Below are 19,689 nucleotides of genomic sequence, written 5' to 3' on the forward strand. Positions count from 1 at the left end.
TGGTGCGCTTGGTGACACCAACAGCTTTAATGAAGCCCTGCATTGCCACCGGAATTTTTTTTTGGGTGTACTCAGGCACCTTCAAAGATGTCATTGTTAGAGACAGATTCTTTAACAAACAATCTCCAACTCTACATCAGAAAACGTCTGTTTCATTTTGCGCCCACCATCATCCTTGGCTTCATCTTGGCTGGACATTGTCCGCTTTGTCCACTCTGCTCCAGAGATGTGTGTATTCCAAGTTCAACGTAAGCAATGTAGTTCATGTATCACACTTCCTGGTTATGAGGTCATCAAACACAGTTTGTGCACCATTTGAAATTAGAGATTCTCTATTTGCGACTACTTCCGATTCACTAATATAGAATCATCATTTGCAACTGCGAATCCTAAGAAATCACAGCTAGAGAAATGTAAATATTCGAACATATGGTTTACCAATTCTATAATTGTGATTCCGTAATGTATCACGGATAACGAATAGGTAAGTTATATGCTTCAAAATAAGACCCTCTGGTCTCTACTTCTGCCTCAGACATGGCTGGACAGGCCTATGCCAGAAGCAGATCTTAATTTCTAAGCCCAGGCTTTCCAGGCCTTCAGTGGCGATTAGAATGCTACACGAAGGTATGTCATCCCTGACTAAATGCACATTAGGCCATTCTGTTCCCAGGACCGCATGAATGAAATAGCACTGGATGTGTACAGTAAACAATGCATATGCTTGTATGAGGCATTGCACTGTTTGCAAATCATACTAGGCTGTGAAAACAATGGTAGTGCACAGACCCAACACCCTCATTAAAAATTACCACTTTCTATTGCTGACTAACAGTAGGATTTGTCAAATGCACTGCCTAGTCCCCATCACTTTCTGAATAAAAACAAACTTACTTCCATGCTCCTTTACAGCCAATTAGGATTCACAATTGTTTACAAGATAGTGTGGAAATTCACTTAAAGAACCTTGATTTGGGTCCTGTCTACTATTCAACCTAATACATTAATTCTTGTAATCGTAAATTTCCTTCCAAATAGTAACTTGGCAGATCCAATTACATCTTAATTCTACAACTGTCTGTCACCACTGCAGGTGAGATGTACACTGTACTGTCTTGTCGAGATCACATTCATCAGTTTCTGGGAGAAAGCTATCAGACTAGATATTGAAGGCTGTGGTACACTCTTAAACTTAAGTATATTCTTCAATAACCAGATCTGTTCATCGTTTTGCGCACATTATCTTGCACATGCCATCTTCAGTCCCGATGACCTAGGTACCGAGGTACCATTTACTAGGGAACCACAGATGCCTGAAGGGCCAATTGTGGAACCGTTTTAGGGAAAGAACACTGGTCCTGGGAACCGGGACAACAGGAAGCCAGTACTCTACAGTCAATGTTGCATCAAAAGCCAGGCAAAAAGTGGTGAGGTACTGCAACAGAACCCAATTTTCTCACATCACCCTCAAGGTAGGCCCTAGGTAACCCTACGAGCAAGGTTTGGTGTAAGTAAAAGGTAGGCCATGGGCCTTTATGTGTGGCATGTCATGGTAGTGACAAACATCCTATATCGATATTCACTGATGTGAGGCCTAATCCTCTCATAAGCTAGCATTGGGAATTTCCTTACATACTTTTAAGTGGTAATTTCTGATCAAAAAGGAGCGGCGTTGCGATGTTTGTATGTTTAGGATACTGGTGATACATTCGACTTACTGGTGTAGACAGATTTTACATTACTGGTTTAGAAATAGAAGTTTTAGAAAGGAGGCATTTCTCTCTGCTTATGACTCTCTGTGCTTTGCAGCCTGACTCCAATACACGTCTGGCTTAGATGACAGCTATACTTTGTACATACTCTCTAGACAGCCACAACACAGGAAGGGCTGGGTGTGACAGGGGATACATCTGCATTCATATGCATACTGAGAGTCTTCCTGGGCCGGGACAGGGAGAGGTGGTTCACATTTAACTTTGCATAGGTTGTGTCCTGCCCTCACACAAGGGGCTAGTTTACCCCCTATGGATCGTATGGAGCCAGGGCTGGGCTGAAAGGGATTGTTGCACACTTCTAAGGGTTCCTTTGAAGTCACCCCTTCATCAAAGATATTTTTGAGTATAAGTACTGGGGCTCTGACCCCATGTTTTTAGAAACTGCAAGGACTTTTAACGAGACTCTATTCGCTCTACAAACTGCACATTGCCAGAGGACTGCTGTGTACCAGGAGGAACCTCCTTTGCACTGATTGCTTTGTTGTGCTGGCCTTCTGCCTGCTTGTCTGCTGGATGGACGGCCACTCTGCAAAGTTACTTGATAGTCCTCTAAGGGCTTGTTGGCGTGCCCCCAGTTCTCTGGGAATTTCAGAACCAACAAAGAGTCTCCCTTTCTACCCCTGCTATGGGACTCTGCAGCTGGTGAGGGCAACACAGGACTTTTTTGTGATGTCAGCGCTTGGCTGACCAACGTGGAGATAAACTTCAGCTCAGCACTCTGTGCTACTTGAGACTGAGTGTAGGCTGCCTGCAGGAGAAAGAGTGCTGCCCTGTGGGTCTCACCACACCCAAAATGAGTGCCTAGCCCTCAGCGCTTTTCCCCTTCATGTGTTCACTTGCACAGATTCAAGGACTGCCTTCTGCTGTTCCCAGGTCGCAGTGACAGCGAGGAAGCGCCTGTGAACGAGGATTTAAGATTCCGACAAGGAGAACTGGAATTGTATCCCTAAGCAGGCGTACTCGCGAGCTGATGACGCCATCGGTGACAGCACTGCACCAAAGCAGGACTTGTAGCCTGTGGAGCCCCCCTATTTCCACAAACATGCTGTGCTTCGTGTTGAAGACCTGTGGGGTCCCCTTAGAGTGCAGGACCTCACAGACGCCCCAATGCTAGGGAAGCCCCTGCCACCCTGCACACTAAGGATTCAGTGAGCCAGCACAGCTGCAGGAGCATTTCACTGCATATCCCGGGAGCTCTGGACATACTGGTTGGGGCTCCATGTCCATTGCTGATTTGGGGACATTATTTGTTCCAGGGGGAGGGCCCAGAAGGGGTCCATGCATGACTACACCACAGAAAGTTGGTGCCCGCATTACACAGAAAGGAAGGAAGAAATATTTCTGCTATTCAGACCAAGTTGATTACAAATTACCACATCACGTGGAGGAGTAGGTGTGCAGGTGCTCCAGCACCCTACACCTTGTTTGCAAATACACTTGCTTCAATATAGGACCACAGAAATTTCAGTAACTCGGCTAGTAGGAGTGCAGGTGTTCCTGTGCCTGAGCTTGCCTACTGTGACTTTTGTGCTTTTCTGTTGCATTACATGCCCTAAGTATTTACAGATATATGACATTTTATTCATGCCTTGTACAGGATTAAAAGTACTATCTAATTAACTGCATAGTATATACAGTATTTACGATTCATGTTGTTTTTATCTGTTTTTTTATACAATATACCATATATTTTTGTATCATCCTGTGTGGAGTCTCTTTTGTGGTGAATTTATTATGTTGCTGTCTGACTGTGTTGCGCAAACACTTTACACATTGCCTCTGATGATGTCTGCCTGCTCTGCGCTAAGGTACCAGCGGGTGAGCACAGGTTGTCTTTGGAGTGAAACGTACTTGTCCTTGACTAGAGTACTGGGTTTTGCCTGGCTTAGGTACATACCCTCGCCAACTAGAAAACCCCTTTCTAACAATATGCTACTTTTAATGACTGCATGTCAATAAAATCTGATTTGGACCATGGAATGCAATGCATACAGGACAACCCTCCATTAAATGTTATCAGCTAGTGCTGTACCAGAATGATGAAGTTCACCTGGCTGTGGATTTATGCAACTCATGATCATATTGCTCAGGTATTCAGCTCCTGCTTATTTAACTGAATATCTGGTTTCACTTCCTTGCACCCAACAGCTTCTCACTGTCCCCATTTCAAAATAAAATCTAGAAAGGAAATCCATCTCTTGATGCATGGTTTGGAACCTGAACCCACATGAGGTTCCTGCTTGCCGATTTCCACCAGTGTTGACATGGAAATTAAAGGCTCTGTTATCCTAAATGCAGGTGACTTGTAAGAGAACAATGCTGGGTATTATGCATCAGTGTGTTTAACACTTGCAGTCATTAGTAGTAATAGTAGCAGCTACATTGGATTCTTTTAGTGTACAGCTCCATTTCAGCATGCTCCCCAACGTGACCCACATTCTATACTGGTCTTCAACAAAAAATTGCTTTAGGATCCACTCATATTGTATAGCAGTTCAAGACAGGGGTATCTTCTACCTGTAGTGCTTTCTAATTGGTATCCAAAGACAGAAAACAAGAGTCATTCCAAGATGTTCAGCTAGGTGCATATGAACACAATATTTTCTAAGTAGAGTACGTGTTGCTGCATTTGTCTGATTATACATTTGTAATCCTAGTCAAAGTATTGATCCTCATGGAGTAGGCGGGTCAAATATTTGGGATCCAAGCAATGCGTTAAGTGAGATGTTCTGACTGTCAAACACAAAGAGAGGAAACTTAGGTTTAGAGACTACCTTTTGATTTTTTAGCAGGGTCATCTGAAATATACAAATGTGGTGCTCTCCGTCATCGGTTGGCAACACTGTTCAGCGTCATTTAAGACCCTCTCATAGCTATCACTATAGTTATGGGTGCGAAAAAACATACTCACTATTACGCAATGAGCATCACCAATATCCCAAAGTAGTATGTTTCACCCTAAGTATTTTATGACATTAAAGGTTTGTATGATGGTATAATAAAGCCCATTCATGCTTTGAATCATCAACAGGAAATTCTGTGGGTGGCCTGGTACTCCCTAATATGGAGCAACAATAAAGGCATTCAAATGGTGTATGTCCTATGATAGCTCAACAAGAAAGCCAACAGACACGAAAAACAGTGAGTCTGAATGATGACCCTTCTGTGAATAGATATTAGGCTATTTCTCTGGGGTAGTCTTTTGTTTACCACTTGTGTTCCCAGACCTCTGGTACTATCACACCTACAGGATAACAAAGTTACCTCCTTGTACGCTCTATAAGACACAGATGTCACACTAAAATAACATCCTATTCTATCTCTGCTGCTTGAGTCCAAGGGGGTAACTCAGTGTGTTTGGGCCCAGGCAGCACAATGTTGACAAAAAGCACAAACATGAAAAACACCTTACCAACAAAAAAGTGTACCGCCACTCGCATCCACAGAACATTGATGGATTTACAGTGTCTTCCAATTGTCTGAAAGTCAAGCTTTAAGTGTCCATTTAATGCGTGTAGCCGACATAGGTGGTCAGGAAAAATGGGCCATTAGTAAGAGCTTACTGGGGACAGTTACCTTTCTAGCTGATCACAAAAGCCAAAGTTCCATACAGGGGAACCAGTGGTGGCCTTTTGTTCCCCACTCGTGTTCTCAGAACTCTAGTACCATCACGCGCACATGATAACCAAGTTACCTCTTGGTATGCTTTTCTTTCCAATGGTAGCTAGCTCAGCCAGGCAAGGCTTATTGCAGGAGATAGTAGTATGTATGAAATGTGGATACAAGTTTACTTTACAATCCTTGATACACGGATGTCACTCTAATTGCTACAGATAATTTATCATCCTATGCTATCTGTGCCATGTGGATCTGTGGGAGCATCTCAGTGTATTGAACTCAGGAAGCACAGTGTTTGACTAAAAGCCCAAAGACGAAAAACAACACCCGCCAACAAAGAAGTGAACTGCCGTTCACATCCACAGAACCTTGATGGATTTATGGTGTATTACTACTGTCTAAAAGTCAAGCTTTTAACGTCCAATTAAAAAGGCAGCAGGCACTGGTCGTCAGGGAGAATGGGTCACTAGAAAGAGCTTACTGAGGATAGTTACCTTTCTAGCTGATCACAAATTCCAAAGTTCAAAACAGGAAAACCAGTGGTGCTGGGAAAGGACTAGCACACACACTAGATTCCCAGGGATATCAAACTTTAGGGCCACTGTATTGTGGACCGCTGATCGTGACTAAAATGTTCAAGTTATCTGGGTGCCCACAAGTCGAGCCCTATAAATGATCATGACTAAAAAGCAGAGTAGTACTAATTTGGCATTGATCCCGATAAAAGATAACCAGGCACACAACCAATCACAACCAAGCACTGGTGAGTATCCAGATGGGGATCTTGGTATTACCACCACCTGCATAGATGTCATTACTTATGATTGCTTAATCTACACACATTGCTTAATATACTTATACTACTATATTTGTAAAAAAGAAATCCATATAAAATAATCCAAAAATCGTATGACTTATCCCACAAACTCCCAGGGCTGGGCTTGGTCCTGTCTTCTAATTGTTGGATCAGCTGCATCCACGGTGGTAAGCATGAATACCCCACTTCCCCCACCCCACATGGTTGGTAACGCTGCAGAAGATATGTGAAGGGTGATTAGTAAAAACCTGTGCATAGTGATTAGAATACACATCTTATTTTCTCTTAACCTAAGTTTTTTTAAGGATGGAATACTACTCCTCGAAGTAGGGATGGACAAGAAGGGACTAGCAAATATGGAACTTTTCAAGCCCTGGAAGAGAATGTTTGTGCCTTGTAAAGCCCAAGGGAAAATTGTATATCGGCTCTGGGACAGACTACTGTCAAGAAAATAACATGCAATTTTGATTCGTCTTGACTAGACTGTGATAAAAAGTACTGCTTTTGATCTTCCTTTATAGTGGCATGTTGTTAAAAATGGTATGCCTGCCTGGAGAGGGGATTCTTGAGAGAGGGTAAGAAGAAGTACGACAGTTCCACTCATGTTGGCCACTAACTCATAAAGTCAGTCTCCTAATTATAAGCATAATTATGCGAAATGCTTTCATAGATTAATTATGTGGCAACTGTAATATTATTGGACTATAGTACTTATATTATACAATCCAAATAGCTTTTCATCATGGAGGCAATGAAGGGGGCAGATCAGTGCAAAGATACCTTTTTTTAGTGGAAATCCCGATTTGATATGGCAGGACTAGGCTTTGTACATCAAAAACTCTAATTCTGACTGGAAGTGGAGGCGAGCAAGGGGGAATGTGCTGATGTTTGCAGCATGCAGTGCATGTCAGCAGGCCAGTCTTTTTAGATATGGTGCTGTGCTGTGTCTCCCCTGTCACATTACTTAGCACAGCAAATTTTGATGCCGCATTTCATCGAGTGAAATATTAGTAAATCCGGGACACTGGGCCAGATATACGACCATTGGATTTAGCGCCTCGCAATTTGCAACAACTTGCGAGTCGCAAATTGTGTGGCGCTAAATCCAATATACAACAGTGTCAGAGACACTGTTAGCGATTCCAAATAAGGTAGTAAAATGCATGCCTCATCAATATTCATGAGGCACTCTCAATTTTCGACCCCATTGAGAATGGCTAGTTTCACAGGGATAGTGGCCTGCTGGGGTCAGCAGACCACCATGTCAGTTTTTATTTTTTTCTAAATGCAGCCCGTTTTCCTTAAAGGAAAAAGGGATGCATTTAAAAAGAAAAAATGAAATGTTTTTGTTTCATATTTTAAGGGCAGGTGGTGATCCCTGGAACCACTGCCTGCCCTTAAAAAATATTTTCCCCTGCATTCCCTGGGGACCCCTTACTGTTTGTGAGTGCTTTATTACCCTTTTGAGAATGGTGGTATACTGTAACTGATTTGCGAACAGAATTGCGGTTACAATAGAGTCATACATACCTGGAGGACTCGTTAAGAGGGAGGGATGCCCTCGGAACGCCCTTTCCTAATAGCGACTCGCTATTCATATTTTGCGAGTCACAAATGATTTGCGACTCACAAAATGGGAATAGTACATGGCCAACTCGTTTTTTGCGGTCGCAAAGGGGTCTGAAACCCCTCTGCGATCGCAAAAAACAGTCGTATATCTGGCCCACTGTCTCATTACATAAAAAATCCCTCTTCCCCAATGCATAATGTCAGTGCAAAAAGACACTCTGTGATAACATTGTTGTACACAAAATTATATTTAGATTTTCATGTTTGGTTCCTTATCGGAGCCTTTATTTGTACCATTAAAGTTAAGCTCAATTTCCCAAATTAACAGCAGGCAATACGGGGAAGCGTTAAATCTTCAAGAATTATCCAGAAATCAATCACCAGATAAACTGCACGCATGCACGTGCGCACACACGCACACATTCTGACACTTAAGACAGCATGCCTGATCTCCCATTACACTTGGTGATACAAAGTAATTACACAGCATGCTACTTTCTAGCTAATATTGCATCATATAACTTTCCAGTTATCTTGACTTCAATGTCCCTAAACCCAGCTGCGGTCAGGAGCTTGGTGTATTCGGATCGAGTTTTCTCTTTGCCTTCGGTCATTAACAACATAAGCAGGCTCATGAACTGGGCTGTCAAAGGTCCACTTTTGTCGTCGTTTAGAAGGTTTTCCACCAGGAGCACCGCACCACCTGGCAAGAACAAGGCCAGCATTAGTTGGATTTCCACTTAAACAATATTTTACATAGCTCGGAAGGGCATGAACTGGGAATCATTTCTGATATATCGGTGTTAAGATTAATTGAAGCGAAAAACTAGTTACTGTAAAATTTCCTGAATGCTTTAACAACTCTAGGACTTTTAACAGTGGCTCCCAGTCATAACACTCTAGGTGCTACCATAATTACTTTCAAGAAGAGTTTAGGATTTTATTGATCTGTTGTAATTACTTGTGGTTGTAAATATGAATAACGATGGTAAAGGTGTCCGCGTTGCATGGAGGATTTTGTATCTCTTGCATTACAAGTTACATATATCAAACTTGAGGAGGAGCGAGAATGCAATATTGAGCAAACCATAGACGTTTGTTGAGGTGGAGCTTTAGGGTCTGACAGCGACAGAAAATGGGCCCGGGCACCGAAAGAAAAGTGCCGCCATTTGCGAGTCAAATAGCTGAAAAACTTTCACACATTTTCAAATCAGGGCATTAGTGAACTTGTGAAGACAAGCTGAATATGTTTGTTGCAAAATATGGGTGTCTGCACACATTTGCGATGGCTGAAGGCAATGTTTTTGGTAATATCAGAGAGAAAAACAGCCCACCAGACCATAAAACTGGTCTACACACTGACCTGCCAGGCCAGGGCACTGCCACATTGCCCTAATGGGCAACCACTTAGCCAAATAGCATCTCTTGTACCACTCAAAATAATTTCTGAACAGAGGCTTTCATATTAATACATGGATAATCCCCAATTTTGCCCACACCCAAAATTACCTTTTTTAGCCAAATTGGGATTGTTGGTGGCACTTGTGAAACGACCCAAATTGAGACATTGGCATAAAAGGCACCTTACAAGAGAGTAAGCATTCCAGTCTACATTGAGATAGAAGTTACTGATAGAGCTAGATTTCATCAAGATTAGGCATTGCTTTATTTTTGTACTTTAGACAGACTGCATTTAAAACTACGCAGATTTTGCTGCAAGTGGAAAACACATGACACATGAAACATGAAATGAGGCCTAGTCAGTCTGAAATGCTTGTGCTGAATTAGCATGTGGTTTTGCAGTGTAGAGAAAACTCATGATTTTAGTGGCCTCTTTGGCTGTGAAGATAATCATTGAATGTTTTCCCTATTCCCAGCTCATTTTCCTTGTAATCTACACTCCCTATTCCTGTTTTAAGAGACTTTGGCTTTGTTGCATATTAAAACAATGCATATTCAATCCTTAACACATCTCCTTATAATGTGTATTAAATTAACCATGCACCATCACTAAACGTGGGGCTAAAGCATTTTGCATGAAAAGCTATCTAAAACATTAGAGCATGTTGCCATGAGTATGTATTAACTGTGTGCACTTTGAAAATGTGCACTGGTGCATGTTTTATGCTATGTTGTACATTGCACATTTTTGCATGTTGTGCACAAATAATAGAAAAGCTGCTTTAAACTAATAGCTTTTGCTAAGTAAATAAATAATACAAGGTGTTAGTATGGGGGAGGTAAACAGAATGGGTTCTATTTCGTAAATTAATACTATTTTTGTGTTTGTTTCATTTTTGGGCCTAAGATAAAATGGCTGCCTGTGAATCCAGCAAGGCTGAGAATGGTGCTGAATTTGAGAGCATGCGCAGACTATACCAGCTTGCCTCAAGTGAAGACCTGGTCAAGGCAACTGTGAACTGTAAATTCTTGCTATTATGCCAATGTACCAGAGTTTCTGGAATGTTCTTATCCTGCAAAACTGGACTGAAACATTTTTTCCTATTAAATGTTGCTGAAATATATGATTGTATTAATCATTAACGCTTCTATTGTTAAAACCAGTATGGTTTGGAATTTTAAATGAGAACAGGATGGTGAGACCCTCATGTCATCTATGGTAACCAATCACAGTGCGAGTTTCTCTGAATCTGAAACAATTATTAGTGGTGTCTTCCAAGAATTCGAGTATAAATAATGACCCCATAGGGGGCGTGTTTGTCTTAAGCCTTAGCTTTAGGAGAGAGGAGAGGCAGCAGATGAGGCCAGTTATCATATGGGTTAGGTACGTGATTGTCGCCGATGCTGCCTGGGTGGAGATTGGGTCTGAGGAGAGGCAGAGCGAGGTGGGGGCCTTTTGCTCATATTTTTTCAGAGAGTCCCTGCACTTGATATTTTTGGCAAGGGAGATCACATTCCTCTGTGGTCTGTGAAGGAGGGGCTGTCTTGCTCCTTGTGTAGCTTAGAGTGGCAGAGATGAACAGACCAGGGCAGAAGGTAGATTTAGAGTGCTAAAACTTTAAGTTTATGTCTTGACTAACTAATTAGTTTTGAAAAGATTTATTTGTCTTATGCATTTATTTCTCTTTATGGGAGATTTTTGCCATTTTTAATTACTGATTAGCCTTGCAAGACTCACTCTTTTCTTAGAAACTCTTTTTGCGCCACATTTTCTTTCCTACATGTGATGCTTTATATGCAGACTGTAATAGGTTCAGTATTAATTCTATTTTCCTATTTTCAATTCTGTAACCTGATTGATATTTGACTAATGAATAAAGGGTCAGAAAAACGTAACTTTTAACTAAGAAAATAAAACCCTTTAAAATACTCACAACTCTCTTTATTGGCTTAAATATTAAATGCATTTTTGATTATGTTTATGTAAAGTCTCCTGAAGGTAATATACAGTGGCAAGGGTCCAGTACCTTTACAGCAGTAAATTGGAGGTAAATGAGGTTTTGCATTGAGAAATTACCGTGAAATTACCGCTGCATCATTACCCGGCAAATAATGTTTCAAATGCAAAGCGTAGAATCAAAATGAGTTTAGGTATCTTTAAGTTGAAAGTGCTACTTTGTTTAAAAACACACAAAGTTCTCAGGAAAATATAGCAGTGGGTGTGCAACACACAACCTAGGGTTGCATGAACCTGGAATTTGATTTATTGTTCTGAAATTCCAAACAACTTCAAGACGGCAGACCAACAGGTTCCTAACTTCTGGAAACCCACTGTATCTCCGTCAGTGTTATTCACATTTAAAGGAGGGGACACCAAAAGCAGTTATATAAGACTTAATCAGTCTTAAGTTATACCAAAATTCCAAACTCCATCATAAACAAAGGTTTGTGGAAGTCACCTCAGCCAGTATTCTCAGGGCCGGACTGGGAATGCAAACCGGCCCTGGCAGTTGAGTCAGACCGGCCGCGGAGAGGGCAAGGGGGTGGTTTTGTCACAGGGGCTGATATTGCAGCAATCTGCAAAACTGGACCCTGGTAACAAAACCCCTCAGGGGTCCAAAACAGGCCCCCACCCTGGCTGCCCACCAGGGTAAAGCCCGGTGCCCACCATGGCCAGTCCGGCCCTGGGTATTCTCTAGAAAAAGGACATTTAAGAAATATATTGGGCTCAATTCCTAAAATTTTCGTGGATACAAGTTTGAGCTATAAATAAAAACATTCCTTTTTGCCAGTGTCAAACCAATTTTTCATTCTCAAAAGTTGATTTTGTATTTGTAAGGGGATTTAATCAAACAGGTTTGTGTGTGCAAACTACTGAGTGGGTGAGTGCCAAGAGGAGGAGGTGGCTGCAGTTAATTTTATTTTTCATTTTATACATTTATAAAGTGTTCCCGGACACTGTTTTTACAAGAGCATTTGAAAAGTGTTAACATCACAGGGGCTACTTTGAAATAGGGGCAGGATCAGCACATTCTGAACATTGTTTTTGGCCAGTACAGGCAAGCATTAAGTTTGAAGGTTGCTTTGGAGGTTTTAGTATAGGAATTGTTGAAAAAGTTAGATTTGAGTTATTTGAGAAACATTGAGTGGGCAGTTGAATTTCTGAAATTAGGAGGTTCACGGAAGGCTTTTTGTGACTTCTGAGTAAGCCTGGGCGAAGCACTACGCTACGCTCGCGTAGTTTGCGAAGTTCGCGCTACTTCGCACTACGCGAACTGCACGTAGCACAGTGCGAACACGCGTAGCGTAGTGTTGCGTAGTGCTGCGGTCATTTTTTGCTTGCTCGCGGTCCTCAACGTCAAGTTGGCGACCGCGAGCAAGCAAAATGACATCCCGGCGAGACTTTTTCCTTGTTCGCGATCAGCAACTTCAAGTTAGCGATCGCGAGCATGGAAAATAAACCTCCCAGCGAGATTCTCAACGCGAGGAGGTCAGGTTTCTCATTGCGAGTGGTCGCGTATGCTCGCGACCGCTCGCGATGAGAAACTACCAGTTCGCGTTGAGAAAACTGAAGCTCGAGTAAAAATCTACTCGAGCAGCAGAAAACTACAGCTCGCACTGTGCAAGATGCCATTTTCAATGATTGCACAGTGCCGGTTGCTTGTCCGCACTGTGCAATCATTGAAAACGACATCTGGCACAGTGCGAACAAGGTACTACGCAGTTCGCGAAGTGCTACGCGTAGCTCGCGTAGTGCGAACTTCACTTTGCGTAGCTTCGCGAAGTGCTACTTCGCGAACTACGCCCAGGCCTACTTCTGAGAACCTTTGAGCCACGTGAGATACTGAGTGGCTTTGCTTGGTAGGGAGGAGTTTTTTCATGTATGATCTGTGCAGGAGGCAACAAATTCTGAAGGTACTCCGACTGTGATAAATATGTCCACATTGTTTGTCAGCCTGGCAGTAGAGTTTAGGATGACTCAGAGTGGAGTAAATTAAGTTTGGGGGCTGCTGCTGAGGTGTCATTTCTGAAATCAAGTCAGGAGCCAAAAGAATGAACTTCTGTTTAGCAGTAATCTGCTGAAGATGAAGTGATTAATTTTCTTCAATGTGTCCAGGTGGAAGTTGGGCAATTTGGCCATATTTGGTGAGGGATCAGTGTCAGAGACAAGTATAGGAGAAGCCTAGAGATTTGGCAGATGAAGTTTGAGTTTGTGAGAAACCAACCTATTTCAAATATCCCAGAAGAATAAGATTAAATGTACTCTTGAAATATAGAGGGAGGAATGCTGCCTTTTGGGGGTTTGGCTGTACGGCGTTCTCTCTCTCTCTATCATCTAGGCTGATAACTGAGATAGGCAGCATCTTAGAGTGAACATTTTTTTGATTGTTGAGGTTTGAAATAAATAAAATAGAATAACTCTTACTCTGACATAATTAAAAATTCGCCTAGGCCTTAAGAGAACTTGATGCTTGGCAGGAATCAAGCTTAGACTTTTAGTGGTAATTTGCCTCAGAGCTATCTGGATATATTTTTACTTAAAGAGACTTGGATCAATTTGCACGAAATATCTTGAAAGATGTGAAAATTAGCATTAGCAATTATGCATTCCCCAAACATACACACCTGGGAATTTCACAAATGGCTCTCTGTCCCTTACCCACAATAGAAAAGATAAGAAGTATAGAGATGACAGGGTCTGAAGTAAATATTTCTTTGAGGGTGGAAAGAGGATCAGGAGACATTCAACGTTGGTGTGGGTGTAAGCAAAGACAATGGATTTCTTGTGGAGAAAACTGTTACTAAAACATGCCACTGAACAAATATGATTTAATTTTCAGGTAATCAACTCTGCGCTGTGGGCATGTTTGTATGCTGAAGCGCCTCTGTTTTGCTCAGCATGCCCATTCTCAAAAGTTTATCAGGAGCACACCAGTACATGAGAATGTAGCAGGTTTCTAAGAGACACCTTAGAAATGTTTGTGAAACCACAAATGAGTAAGTCTACCCTCATATGAGGCCATAATTCTAAGTATAAAATGACTAATTTGATTAAAGATCAGAACCATGCAATGAAAAAGACAAAATGTGAATCATCTCTAATTCTAATTGTATTTATATGGTGCTTACTATCCCATACCACGGAACAAGCCTTGAGGACAAGGCGAAACGCGTTGGGTACGGCAATGATTACAAAATAAAGCCGCCTTAAAACTCCTGGAAATACGAGTGAGTGCGTTTTCTCTTCAAACTAAATCGACCTGTCGTGTGGCAGCAGATTTGCTTTGACCTGTAAATACAAACCGGCGTGGCCCTGCCGGAGAAAAACGCACCGTCTTAAAACCGAGCACCGGCGTCAACCTTTTATATATATATCTATATATCTATATATCTATATATATATATATATATATATATATATATATATATATATATATATATATGTATATATATATATATCTATATATCTATATCGAGCACGATCCAGCATTAATCCGTTGAAAGACAAGAGCAGGAACGGACCACCACACAACCAAGTCTTTTTTCAATTTCGAGTGCTTTATTCCATACTTACAGCAAGCATGACGCGTTTCGACCGGGGAACCCGGTCTTGATCACATGACATGCCCCGATCACCCACGTGTTTAAATACAGGTATTATTGAAGATTGGCTCCTCCCACGAGTAAATATAAACAACAGACTATAGACTCTAGAAATTTCTTATTCCATGGTCGCTGTTATGTGTACACATTTGATCCAATATATATTTTTTAGCAATTTCAGGAATAGATGTGCAAATCCAAACAATTATAAATATAAATATAATAGCTTTTAGGTCATAGTGGGCAAGTGCCCATTATTCAGCATTTATATATTTGTTTGTACCAAAAAGGGAACATGAGTAATCATATTCATGAATCAAAACAAATATAAATGTAATAACATTTGGGTTATAATGGGCAAGTGCCCAATATTTAACATTTATATCTTTGTCTATACCCAAAAAGGGGAGCATGTATATTCATATACCTGCATTTACTTTTTGATTTTTTATATATGTACGTGATTTTCCAAAATTATATCTTTGTAAAAGTGCAAGTAGAATAAATTCAAGGAACTAATGTTCTGTGAAAAAACACTTTTTTTGTATTTAAGAGGTATGCTGCATAGATCCGCAAATGTATACTAATTCATTTTAGTTTCTGATTTTTTTCTTTTTTTGATTTCTTTCCGATATAAAGTGCTTAGTGCAAAAACAATAAGTATCTAGGTGCAACACATTGGGTTTTTCCCCATTGGGGTTTAACATTCATACTTAGATACCAATGATTAAATTCATAACAATTTCTTTCAGCGAAAATCATGTTTCATACTCAGTTTTTCCAGTTCTTCTAAAGCTCCTTAACAGTACAGTGCATAACAATGGTTATTAAATAAGGATAAAAAACCGTGTGCAAACAGCAATCAACAAAGCCACCCACCTCATAAATATCAGATAAAAACCAGTAAAAACAAGTAAAACTAGTTAAAATCCAATAAAATGAAGATCGTAGCTCATATAAAAACCATCCTTGCCCGATTAAAACATCAATCCTAAAAACCATTGTCATAAACAGTTGTTAATAAACTTCTAATTCTTTGATCAAGGGTTTTGCAGCAAGTTTGAGGTACAATGTTCAAAGACCAATTTCTACCCTTTCACTAAGTCCTTAAATAAAATTGCATAAAAAATTCTCCATAAAATATCTACAAAAAGTTGTGTAAGTCTTCCCCAGTATTTAAACCGTTTGGCATTTTAGTGTCTAATTGAACTATATATTGGCTTTCTAGTTTACGTAATTGCTTCTCTCTATTACCACCCCGATGGATTTCGGTACGGCATCTATGACAAAATATTTAAGGTCATTCAAATTGTTCTGATGCACTAATTTAAAATGTCGGGCCACAGGGTAGTTGGAATCGGAGTTGACAATAGCCCGTAGATGCTGAAGAATACGGTTAAAAACTTGGAGTTTTGTACTGCCAACATATTTTAATTGACAAGTGCATTCCAGGACATAGACCGCATAATCAGTTTTACATGTAAACTGCCCATTAATTTTATGTATTTGTGGAGAAGGCGTCTAAAAACTCAGTTTTGTTAATACCAACTTATATATCTACATATATATATATATATATATATATATATATATATATATATATATATATATATATATATATATATATATATATTATCTACTGGCTATCGCCAGTAGATAGTTGTAGTTAGGACCTATTTTCCATAGGAAACCTGCAACATTCTATTGGGAATATCTTTGGCGCCGATTGACAAATCTTTGCGAAATTCTCCAAACTTTTGGCCAGCTCCGCTCCGCTCTGCTCCGCTCCTACCCTGAAAGTTTCGTGGTGATTCGTCAAGCGGGGGCCGAGAAAAAAGGGGTTCCCAAACGCGTTTTCCCCTTGCAATTTCCCATAGGATCTGTTGTCGCAGCTACAGCCCAAACCGCTGAATGGAATGACACCAAATTTGGCAAGGAGGTAGTCCTCAGTTTGGACTCGTGCCTTTTGTATATATGGTGTGAATCTGTTCAGTAGTTCCTGAGAAAATTAAGGTAAAAAAGTTAGTGATATCTATGGCCGCGGAGGATCCACGGACCCTACCCGCACCGTACGTGCACCCTCCCCGAACCGAGCGCGTACCCTTCAAATCGCGCGCTGAATGCTAATTGGCTGTCGAGTGTCTCTCTACATTCGAAACCAGGAACTGTTGGCGGCCATTTTCTGCCTCGTTAGAAGCGAGGCTGAAGAAGCAAGGGGAATAATTGTGTAAAACATATAAAGGGGGCAAAGTGGAAATACTCTGACCCTCTAGAGGAGATTAGGGGGTCCCAGAAGGACCCCCTGAGGCCCCACTTTAAAAAAAATAAAAACGGCGAAATGCGCGCATGGTGCGCGCATCCTATCGTGGATCCACGGCAATGTTTTTTAAAAAAAAGCAAGAAATCATTGGTTGTATGACTACTTTCTACACTGAAAGGTAGGGTGTATATTTCTGTTTTTTAAAGGTATGATTCTTATTGATTAACAAAAACAGATTGTAAGGAACATTATATATGATAAGCTGATATGTTGAAAAGTCAAGCACACTTTCTGTCTTGATTAGCAACATTCTGTGCTGAACTTGTGACCTGTGAGCTCAGTGCAGTGTTCCATGAGCTGTTTCTATGGTAACAGGCAGAAGACAGATTGGGGGAAGGGTTGAAATGTATTTCAGTTGGAAAGGGTTGAAATGTTTAACCAATAGAAATGTGTGTTTGCTTTTGAGTTTATGTGTGAAGGATTGTGATTTGATGTTTACATGTATATGTGTGGAAAATGAGAGGGAAACTTTGCCATTCTTTGTTTTTGCTGAGAGGTGCACAGTGCAGAGATTCTGTAAAAGACAATATGGTGAGTCATTTATATACATCTTAATCTACAAAAGAACCTGAAAGATGAGTTATTTAATTGTGAGGGGATGTATGTAGACTATTTTGATTTTAATCAGACTAATGTATTTCTCCTGCTAAAGTGTAGGGAGTGCTTTTTTTCTCTACAATGTGTGTGCATGTAGAAACCATTCTGTGATAACCATTTGTGTTTTTCATGTGTTTGTAGACAGATAACTGTGCTGTTTTTATATTTTGGTAGAATTAGAAACCAGTCATTGTTTATGAATTTGTGAAATGAGTTATGTTATGTTTCTATAATAAAATGTAGTACTACTTCTAGATGAAGAAATGTGTTTTGGTATAGTGCAAGAGATAGTGTTGTTTGTCTAGAATCACACAGTGAGTCTGTGTGCATTTGGGAACCACTGTGAGAGAAGCATTTGGTAACATCGTGTATTTGCTGACAGATAACTGTTTTAACTTGTCATGTTGTGAAGTTTTAGTAGCATTAGAAGACAGTTATGGCTTATGATTTGATTAAATGAGTCAGACTTTGACAGAAAAGTGCAGTCCTGAAATATGTAGATTGTGTGCAGTTCCCTTACCACTTGCACTGTAGTGAATGAGTTTTGGCAAACTCCTGGGGATAGTGGTGCTTGTCTGGAATCACACTGTGAGTTAGTGTGTATTTGGGATCAGTGTGAGAGAAGCATTTGGTGACATCATGTATTTGCTGACAGATAACTGTTTTAAAAACCTGTCATGTTGTGAAGTTTTAGTAGCATTAGAATCCAGTCTTTGCTTATGCGTTGATTAAATGAGTCATTCTTTGACACTGATGTGCTGTACTTAAATATGTAGGTTGTGTGCAGTACCATTAACTCTTCCAGACTAGTGAATAAGTTTTGGTAAACTCCTAGGATAGTGTTGCTTGTCTAAAATCACACTGTGAGTCTGTGTGCATTTGGGTAAGGATTGTGAGAGAAGCATTTGGTAACATTGTGTATTTGCTGACAGATAACTGTTTTAAAATCGGTCATGTTGTCAAGTTTTAGTAGCATTAGAAGCCAGTCTTTGCTTATGCTTTGATTAAAGGAGTCAGGCTTTGACACAAAAGAGCAGTCCTGAAATATGAAGATTGTGTGCAGTTCCCTTACCACTTCCACAGTAGTGAATGATTTTTGGTAAACTCCTGGGTATAGTGGTTGTTGTCTAGAATCACACTGTGAGTGTGTGTGCATTTGGGAAACACTGTGAGAGAAGCATTTGGTAACATCGTGTATTTGCTGACAGATAACTATTTTAAAACCTGTCATGTTGTCAAGTTTTAGTAGCATTAGAAGCTAGTCATTGCTTATGCGTTGATTAAATGAGTCAGGCATTGACATTAAAGTGCAGTCGTGAAATATGTAGATTGTGTGCAGTTCCCTTACCACTTCCACTGTAGTGAATTAGTTTTGGTGATCTGCCACGGATAGTGTTGTTTGTCTAGAATCACACTGTGAGTCTGTGTGCATTTGGGAACCACTGTGAGAGAAGTGTTTGGTAACATCGTGTATTTGCTGACAGATAACTGTTTTAAAACATGTCATGTTGTCAAGTTTTAGTAGCATTAGAAGACAGTTATGGCTTATGCGTTCATTATATGAGTCAGGCATTGACAGTAAATTGCAGTCGTGAAATATGTAGATTGTGTGCACTTCCCTTACCACTTGCACTGTAGTGAATGAGTTTTGGTAAACTCCTAGGGATAGTGGTGCTTGTCTAGAATCACACTGTGAGTTAGTGTGTATTTGGGATCAGTGTGAGAGAAGCATTTGGTAACATCATGTATTTGCTGACAGATAACTGTTTTAAAACCTGTCATGTTGTGAAGTTTTAGTAGCATTAGAATCCAGTCTTTGCTTATGCGTTGATTAAATGAGTCATGCTTTGACACTGATGTGGTGTACTTAAATATGTAGATTGCGTGCAGTACCATTAACTCTTCCAGACTAGTGAATGAGTTTTTGTAAACTCCTAGGATAGTGTTGCGTGTCTAAAATCACACTGTGAGTCTGTGTGCATTTAGGT

At 40.5% G+C, this 19,689-nt stretch overlaps 1 protein-coding gene across 1 annotated transcript in view; it reads right to left on the minus strand.

Moving 5' to 3' along the window:
• Positions 1-8,040: 8,040 nt before the first annotated feature.
• Positions 8,041-19,689, minus strand: part of LOC146805009 (acetylserotonin O-methyltransferase-like) — a 791,837-nt gene continuing 780,188 nt past the window's right edge. The window contains exon 8 of the mRNA XM_085622162.1: positions 8,041-8,482. Within this exon, the coding sequence (XP_085478288.1) occupies positions 8,271-8,482 (212 nt within the window). The 3' untranslated portion in view covers positions 8,041-8,270. The remainder of the gene's footprint in view (positions 8,483-19,689) is intronic.

This window comes from Triturus cristatus, chromosome 8, assembly GCF_964204655.1.
Source record: "Triturus cristatus chromosome 8, aTriCri1.1, whole genome shotgun sequence".
NCBI classification, from domain to species: Eukaryota; Metazoa; Chordata; class Amphibia; order Caudata; family Salamandridae; genus Triturus; species Triturus cristatus.